We start from the raw sequence: 9501 nt of genomic DNA on the forward strand, positions 1-9501 counted from the left end.
ATAAAAACAATTACGGCGTTAAAATGGGTTAATAACGCGTTTAACTGACAGCACTAATTGTAAACCATGACTGAAATGATTGCTTGCATTTGTATATACAAAATATTTAGTCACTGAAATGAATGACAAAGGTATTTGCACATTGGAAATAATGTAATCCCTTAATCTTAATTTCACACTCTTGAGTAATCATTTCGACATTTTAAGAATGACACACACTCCTGATTCACACTCCTGTTTTATGTTTGAACTGTTAGGAAAAGTCATGACTTCACCTTGTGTGTTATGATGGAGGAATGTACCACTGTATCTGTTATCTGTTGACTATCATGCTAGGTATTTGGCTTGTGTATATATTTTTTGACTACACTGATTGTGAAATATAATTCTCTGTAGTACTTTAAAATAATGCCTGTGTGGTTATTTTACCATGGTGTAAAACTGATTGAAATACCCAGACTAGAAACAATTTTTAGGGACTAAGGTCCCCATCATGATATATTCCTTTCATGATGGCCTTTTCTGGCCTCAAGACTGTTCAAAATTCTAGCTCACAAAATTTGAACTAGACAACCTCAGTTACGCTGGAAAATAAAATAATAATAAAAACACACCGAAAATGTAATTTTTTCATCATGAGATAAGTGTACTGAGAGTCCTAAGGAGGATACTAATATGGAGACACCTTTTGTAAAGGACAGTGTAGTGAGTAGGACTCAATTGCACAACTCGGACACAGGGGTAAAGAGTAAACAGTAACTTTTACTAGCAGAGTTCGGTACATGGGTAGACAGCCTAAAGGCAGGAAAACAAATCTAACAAGGAGAAGACGGCGACAGGGTTCAGTGTAGGTCAGGATGTTCAGGATGTTCATGGAGGCAGGATGTTGGAGGGGGACCTCGGGGCAGAGCTAGGGTCAACAGGCGAGACAGGCGTCAGGCTTCATAATCTTGGAACCAGGGCAATAAGGCATGAACCTATTAAAAAACAAAGCCCACCTGACCTGCCTCGAGTTGAGGCGTTTGGCGGACCAAATATATTTGAGGTTCTTGTGGTCCATCCAAACCAAAAATGGGTGCTCCGCTCCCTCCAGCCAGTGGCGCCATTCCTCCAGGGCCATTTTAATGGCCAGCAACCCCCTATTCCCCACATCGTAATTCCTTTCCACGGGAGAGAGTTTCCGGCAGAGGAAGGCGCAGGGGTGGAGCTTGCTGTCCGTTCGAGAACTTTGGGAAAAGACCACCCAACTCCTACGTCTGAGGCATCAACCTCCACCGGAAACTGTAGACTGGGGTCTGGGAGAGCGAGGACAGGGGCTGAAGTAAAGGTTACCTTTAACTTCTGAAAGGCTCGTTCAGCCGGGATGGACCACTGAAACTTCAAATTGGAGGTGGTTAAATTGTGCAGTGGAGTGGCAACAGTGCTGCAATTTCTAATAAAACGTCAATAAAACGTTCTGAATGTCTATAAAAATATTTATGAGTAGATGTGTCGGCCATTCTGCAACAGCACACTGTACAATACAGTAAAGTCTCAAAAAATAGTGGAGAAAATTATTAATCCTGACCACTGAAATTACCCTCATGTGAACCGGAAATATGTGTCAAGGCTAGGGTTGGGTACCGAGAACCGGTTCCAATATGGCACAGGTTCCAATACAACCGGTACCTACCGGAAATGCAACGCAGATTTCGGTGCTTCCTTTCGGTGCCTGAGCCGATTGAAATAAATAACAGCAACAAATCACGCAGCTAAATGAACAAAACTTACGTAAAATGTTGTCCCTATAAACAGGAATTATTTCCGTCTGCAACATGAAACACGGAGGCTGGTTCCAAAACAGTACAAAACTAGCGATAGATCTGTATGAATACTTTCAACCTGGGTTGCTAGGCAGATTTCGTGGGGCACTTTTAAAACTGCCCCATCTCCCAATGTAAACTTTGGCCTGTGTCGCTCACGCTCATTGGTAATTACATAGCAACAGTATGACAACGAAGAGCTGGCAGCATTTCACAGAGCACAAAAATATTCTAACAACGCGACGTGCAGCAAATGCAACAAAACTATTGCGTGTATAGGGGGGAGAGAAGGCAAGAGTCAAAGACAGATCAGCAACTGCAGACTGAAGACTAAACGGAGATGCCAGCAAAACTAAACCTAGTCTCTTAAAGGGGCAGTACAAATTCACGTACCCAGTGGGTTCAAATAACAAGCTTAAGTATAAACAAGATAGAAAAGATAGGTATAAACAAATCAGAAAATGGTGAAATTTCATGAAATGAATGCAAACAAAATAATACATTTTTGACTCCGAAGGCAAATATGCTCATATTTCTGCAAAAGAATTAATGAAGTTTGAAGCTGTAGTGTGTACAGAGTGTGTGTGTGTTTTGTATTTATTTATATTTATTTAAGTATACTGTAAACTGTTAACTGTTAACAGTTAATATATTGTTCATAGTTTGAAGTTAAAAGGTTTGAAGCTGTAGTTTGAAGCCAAGTGTTTTGTATTTATTTATATTCATAGTATACCTTAAACAGTTAATATATTGTTCAATTTGAAGAAAAAAATTTACCTTGGCAATACAAAAGCCTTTCTTTAATGTCGTCAATCGTAGTTTTGTAATATTTTTTCTTTTTTAAAGTATAAGTTCAGGCACCGTTTAGGCACCGGTATCGTTTTAAAAGTATCGGTTTAGCACTGGTATCGAAAAAAAGAAAAAAACGATACCCATCCCTTGTCAAGGCCATAGCTGAAAATGCCTTTGTTTAATATTAATGTCAATATTGACATTGCTGAGATCACTGACTATAGATTTAGCACAGATAAAACCCAGACATTCTCCTCCTGTTCCAGTGGATGTGCAACAAAGCCCAGCCTTTTATGTGCTAATGTTGAGGGAAATATGGCTGATTAGACCTCCGATAAACACTGGTATATACACCATGTACATACATTTCTGCCAGTGTTACCAATGCCTAAAAACTTGCACTACAAATCCAAAACAGCAGCATAGATAAATTCATTGCACTACCAGTAAAATAATATGAAACGGACAGAGCACCTTGTTATGCTCATGTGGCCTGAACAAAACGTGCTTAAGAGCACTACATATTCTGGGGATCTAAGAAGGGGAAAAAAGCCACTCTGGTATGGTGCACCAGGTGTAGACCCTTTTTTGTAGATAGAACACATTGCTACGGAACTTACTACTTTATTATAAAGTCATGGAACACCTAAGTGATTTTTTGTCCACAAAAACACAAGCACGTTAGCATTGTGTCCACAAAACATCAAAGAGAGTACATAACAGAAAACTAAATAATGATTCATGTCGTGCGCTGAATTGAATGCTGAATGCTCTTCTCACTTTGTGCACAATATAGACAAATGGCACACTAAAGACACCGTTATCTGTAATCTGAGCCAGTCTTATCTCTAGCGTTAATTCAACCGGCAATTTAAACTGAGTAGAAATCTTTGCCTTGCACAACAGAATTCTCACGCCTTTTTGTTGACTCACCCAGGTGAGATGACCAGCCACCCACACAGATACTTATAGAGTCTACAGTGTTTGCTCACCCACACAAATAAGGCCCTCTAACAGTAAATATAGATTTGACTTACTTTAGCTATCTGTGTCAGCAGGGCAGGCTGGGCATCACTGACTAAAATGAACCTTGTTTCCTTCTTTTACCCCTCTCACTCAGAGTGAGGTCTCCATAATCAAACATGTAGCCGTCCTACTTCATGCCCGTTGGATCCTATCCCATCCAACTTCCTTCAAGCCATATCACATACCGTCTTACCGGCAATCACACATGTGATTAATGCCTCATTTAATTCTGGAACATTTCCTTCTTCATTCAAAGTGGCTGGGGGAACACCACTGCTCAAGAAGCCGTCTCTCGATCCCACTCATGTAGAAAACTATCGCCGGGCTCACTTCTCACGCTCCTATCCAAAACCATTGAGAGAGCAGCTTCCAAACAGGTCACAGAGTTCCTGTGAAGGAATAATCTCCTCGATCCAAACCAGTCTGGATTCAAAAGCGGTCACTCCACCCAAACAGCCCTGTTGTCTGTGACAGAGGCCTTAAAAACAGCTAGAGCAGCAGCTCAATCCTCGGTTCTCATCCTGCTTGACTTATCAGCCGCTTTTGACACAGTCAACCACCACATCCTTCTGTCTATACTGTCAAGTATGGGCATTTCTGGCAGGGCACACTCCTGGTTTGAATCTTACCTCACTGGGCGCTCGTTCAACATGTCATGGCAAGGTCAGCTGTCTGTACCTCACCGCCTCACCACAGGGTTACCCCAAGGCTCGGTGATGGGACCATGTATGTTGCCATGTACACCCCCTCGTTGGGCCCTATGCTTGCATGGTTTTTCATATCACTGCTATGCACGGCGGCGCGTCTGGTGTTCAACCAACCGAAAAGGGCACACATTACCCCGCTACTCATTCAGCTCCACTGGCTGCCTGTAGCTGCTCGAATTAAGTTCAAGTCACTTATGCTTGCTTACAGAGTGATTGCTGGTTTAGCACTGCCATCTGTGCAAGAACGGCAATCTAGACTATTCTCATTCATAGTTCCACGTTGGTGGAACGAGCTGCCTAGCACTACCAGAGCAGGGGCATCCCACTCTACCTTTAAAAAGCTCTGGAAGACCCAACTCTTCAAAGAACACCTCCCTTCCTAACTTGCACTTCTACTAGTACTTAACTTGCACTTACAGCAGTTACATTCCTGCACTTTTTTTCTATTTCTTATGTAAAGCATTTATTGTTACACTAGGTCTCTATTGCTCGTAGCTTGACTGTTCTCTCCTTTGTACGTCGCTTCGGACAAAAGCGTCTGCCAAATGACTAAATGTAAATGTAAATGTTCTCACTTTATGATTTTAAACCCAACCACATGTCCAGTTGGAGTCTTTCACCTGCTTAATCACTTTGCTCAAACGAGCAAGAGTCAGTCAGAGAAGAGTCAGTAATTTAAGGTACAAGCTGGATTCCTGGAATCTTGTGCAAGAAGTGAATTACCCAGTCACGTAACAGGGCCTGAGGGGTATAATGTCCTTTTAAATGAGGATGCTCACCATTATGTTCTACACAATGAAAAGAAGTTAGGAGAGACAAAACAGTCTCGGTTAACAATAGCATTTCCTTGTTTATTTCTACAGAATTCTAAACAATATTGGACAGAGAGAGAGAGAGAGAGAGAGAGAGAGAGAGGGAACGAGAGAGATTGGGTAACCATGACTGCAGGTCTTCAAATGCAAATGCAATTATTTACAGCTGGTAGTGTGTAGAAAGCCATATTATGATAAACAAAGCAGACAGAGCCACACTAGAGCCTGAATATCCTGGCAGTCCTTATCAATGAACTTACCTCATTGCACGTCTCTCTTGGGTATCAACACAATGATTTGAATGAGTTTCCATGACGCCAATGGACATGACGTATTCTCAGTTATACAGTACAGTGACAGTGGTAAACTTTATTTACTTTATTAGTATTTAAAGCAGTTGCTGTGAGGCAGTATGTAATACACTTTATGCTACTTCCAAATTTAGCTGCATCATTAAAAAACAAATGACCATGTCTTTAAATAATGTATGATTCAGACAAACCTTAAAGGTGCAATGATGCCTTGCTGCGCGTGCCTGGGTCCCACTAAGCTTTGTTGTCCAAAAACACTGAGTTGAGCAGTCTGAAAATGTGTATTTCTTTTTCCTCCTGACAGAAAGAGCATATGGGATTGGTTAACATGGTACAACATTGCATGACAATTACCAACAAAAGATCCAAACCAAACATGACTGGTCAGTAAACAAATGACTTTAGGATACACATAGTTCTTTGTGGCTGTGCCTCAAGTCATAACAATTTGGTTGTTAGTTTAGTTTATATGATAATAACAACAACAATAATAATAATAATGATTATAATCTTAATTTATATGGCACTTTTAATAACAGGGCATACAAAAGTTAAAGCTAAATGATGCAGGTTATTTTCATTAATAAGGGAGAACATTTGTATGGAGAAACTTTCTATAAAATATTTAAAATTTGTAATGTTGTAATGTCTATGGGCCACCCAGGCTAGTAATGCTGTGCAACAATAAAGTATTAGGGGTGGGATTATCACGGAAGCAACGATACAATATTGTCACAATATTTGGGTCACAGTGCAGTATTATTGTGATACTTGGTGCGTGAAGAGAAGAACGAGTTGCCATCTTGTGGACTTCAGAAGCAATGTTATCAGAGTACACATATGCAATTCAATATATATTGCAATACTTGACGCTGTATTGTGATAATATCGCAACACTACACTGTATCGATTTTTTATCCCACCTGTCAAAAACACATTGGCAAAATACATAAGATAACCAGCAAGCTGTTAAAAAAAAAAAAAAATGCAAACTGTGCTGTCATTGTCATCTTAGCTTTTAGCTTTTTTACAAAAGCTCTGTGATGACTTTTGCATTTTGCACGTAGAAGGAGAATATCCCCTTAATATCCGCATGGGCTTAGCTGGATTTCATCTCTACATGGAAGAAATGAGATTCCTGCTCCAAAACTATCAGTTTAACACCAAAAACATATTTATCTACAAGGTTTTAACAGGCTCGGTTAATGTTTTTTCACGAAGAGTGAACATGGGTTATTATTTTCACACATTTAAAGAAACCAGCTAGAGATTCCTATAGCCCCTTTTATGTTTCCTAGGCCTTTTAGCAGTTATGTTCTCATCAATTATGGAGTCACATCCTGTTCTTGACACAGACAATTCATGGTTTTAGTATGGTTTCTGAGTGTATTAACAGTATACCTTTGTTGAGCCTGGAAAAACATAATTGTTGACCCAGGGCTCCTCCTAGGGGTACAGGGTTCCTAGGATTTCCTCCATATCTACGCAGCCTCTACTTTTTTCAGCAACTACTTTAAAGTAGTTAACTAACTGATTTTACAAAGTATGAACAAGAATGATAAAAACTTAACACAAGAAATACATATTCTGTAAGTACTCTGCCACTGTTGCTGTATTTTAATCTACACTGTGTGATGGTTTATATATTGCTAAGGACATATCAATAGTATGTTCCCTAGTCAATGTAAATGGGGAATGGGGAATACATGGTGGAATCTTCGTAATTCAGACCATCTCTCATCTCTAAATCTCCATCAGGCCATCTCCAGAACAATACATACCCGAAGACATCCCACTTAGGTTACAGCAGTCATTGTTGCACAAACCAGGATAAGATCAGGGTTCATCTCTCTTATGTAACAAGTAATTGGATAAAAATATCTTGCCATATAAAGTCGTTAAAAAAAAATAGATACAGATCGTCAATATGTCGTCAATGTATGTTAATGAGATAAGTATCTACGTATTAGTCAAGTGTATTACGTGGTATCCAACGGAAGTAAGCTTAGTATTTAAAAGACACAAACGTTGCATTCAGGACGTGTACAGCACCTCGGATGAACATGGTGAGTGGGTATATGTCATGCATAGTGCCTTAAGTTTCGCCTGTTTGGGCACTTTAAAGTATTTCAGAAAACTTACAAGAATATTTCATTCGCATAACGATTTTCGTGTATTAAATGTATGTCTCTCTCTTTATTCTCGAAGTGGTTCTTTGTGATGCTGGTCGCCTTTGGCAGTCACCAGTCTAACGCGCAGAACTCCTCGACTTACGAACTTTTAGACAAATCAACTGGACAAACTCTCACCTGTTTGATGTGCGAGCCAGGGTACCATCTCGTCCAGCACTGCTCTGCCACCCACCCCACAAAGTGTGCGCTGTGCAACCATGGTCTTTATACCGAGTTTTGGAATTTTGTCGCCAACTGTCTAATATGTGACACCTGCGCTGACAACCAAGTTATCTCACACCAGTGCTCACCTTCTCAAAACACCAAGTGCGTTTGCAAAGAGGGCTACTTCTGGAATAGGTACTTCTGTCAGAGACACAAAGTGTGTGGCTCTGGATACGGCGTAAAGACAAAAGGTAAAGTGAACTAGGAAAAGTTGCGCACTTACACAGGTGGGATGGAGCGTTAGCTGAGCTGTTCAATGTGATTGTTAAACTGATGTCTTTTCCCCCATTTCTGCCTCATTTCTTCAGGCACACCATATGAAGACACCGAATGTGAGCTTTGTCAGAGCGGATTCTACGCAGCTGGAAAACCAGGACATGCTACTTGTCAGCAGTACACCGACTGTGAAAAGAACGGCCTGATAACGGTTCTCAAGGGCAAGATATGGCATGATGCTATCTGCGCTTCCTGTGATAACGTCCATAAAGGTGAAAAAAATCTTACATTCTAAATCGTTTGCATTACATCTCACCAAAATATGTATATGTGTGTTTGTGTGTGTCTTGTTGATATTATGAGCAAATCATTCCTGAGTTGATTTTAATGCAAGCTCATAGATCTCCAGTATTTCAGCAGTATGGTAGCTTTACATTCTCATTGTGATTTGTGTGTGTGTGTGGGTGTGTTTAGATGGGGCTGAGTTCCTCTGTGGCAGCTTCTTGATATTATGAGCAAATCATTTCTGAGTTGATTTTAATGCCAGCCTATCTCTTTCCTGTAGTTCAGCAGTATGGTAGCTATACATCCTCATTGTGATTTGTGTGTGTGTGTGTGTGTGTGTGTGTGTGTGTTTAGATGGGGCTGAGTTCCTCCGTGGCATCCTTCCTGATTTCTTCAGCCATTACAGCATGAATAAAAATAAACTGCAACGACTTGTGAGAAGGAAGCTTCAGACAGCAGTCAAGAGAATTTCCAGGAGAATGATCAGAAGAATTGAAATGAGTGACCTTCTCAAGCAAATAACTGCTTGGGTCAGCAAAGCTAGTGTGCAGGATCTGAGGAAATTGCCAGAGAAGCTTGAAGAAGTGCAACTTTACCATGCTGCTGAACAACTTCAGCGTAAAATGGCAAGATTAGATGTAGAAGTCAAACGTTGTGATGTAAGTTGTGAGTAAAAACGAACATCATAGACTAGGCAGCTACAGTGAACTTGGATTGAACCTTTACATCGATGCATGTAGTGTTACGATACGTAAACATGACAAATTCAATAAGAGTCATTGTGGTTTTATACAGTGTGTATTTATGTATTTATGTGTGAGGCATCACTATTGTATGCTGCGGCATTACATGCAAAATGCTTAAATTCAGGCAGCTATTTAAGTGAAAGAGAGTTTGATTTAGTTTAATCTTTAAATACGTCTGTTACATCAATAAATCGCTGAGAACTACCCATGACCTCCTTATTCTCATCATTATGTTTGCATTTTGTTATGGCATAGACACAACAAGGATTTTGTGGGCATCATTAGTCCACAGTAACTCATTTAGTTATTTGTTTTATGCATTCTGCACCCTGCAAACTATGGAATTAGAATAGTTTAAAATTCACAAATATATGTCCAGCGATTCACACGATTTACAAACCGATCGCC

The 9501-nt window shown here is 40.1% G+C and overlaps 1 protein-coding gene across 2 annotated transcripts; it reads left to right on the forward strand.

Moving 5' to 3' along the window:
* Nucleotides 1-6989: 6989 nt before the first annotated feature.
* On the forward strand, nt 6990-9297 carry LOC105902931 (tumor necrosis factor receptor superfamily member 11B-like). Of its 2 annotated transcripts, none has more exons than XM_031586030.2 (3): nt 6990-8037; nt 8155-8334; nt 8537-8670. In XM_031586030.2, exons 1-3 carry the CDS (start codon nt 7635-7637, stop codon nt 8575-8577), a joined length of 624 nt encoding a protein of 207 aa, XP_031441890.1. In that variant the 5' UTR covers nt 6990-7634; the 3' UTR covers nt 8578-8670. The 2 variants fall into 2 exon arrangements, with proteins under 2 accessions (XP_031441890.1, XP_031441889.1); XM_031586029.2 differs by lacking the exon at nt 8537-8670 and adding an exon at nt 8702-9297 and having other exon boundaries at nt 7096-8037.
* Nucleotides 9298-9501: the final 204 nt, after the last annotated feature.

Source organism: Clupea harengus, chromosome 19 (assembly GCF_900700415.2).
Source record: "Clupea harengus chromosome 19, Ch_v2.0.2, whole genome shotgun sequence".
Classification (NCBI taxonomy): domain Eukaryota; kingdom Metazoa; phylum Chordata; class Actinopteri; order Clupeiformes; family Clupeidae; genus Clupea; species Clupea harengus.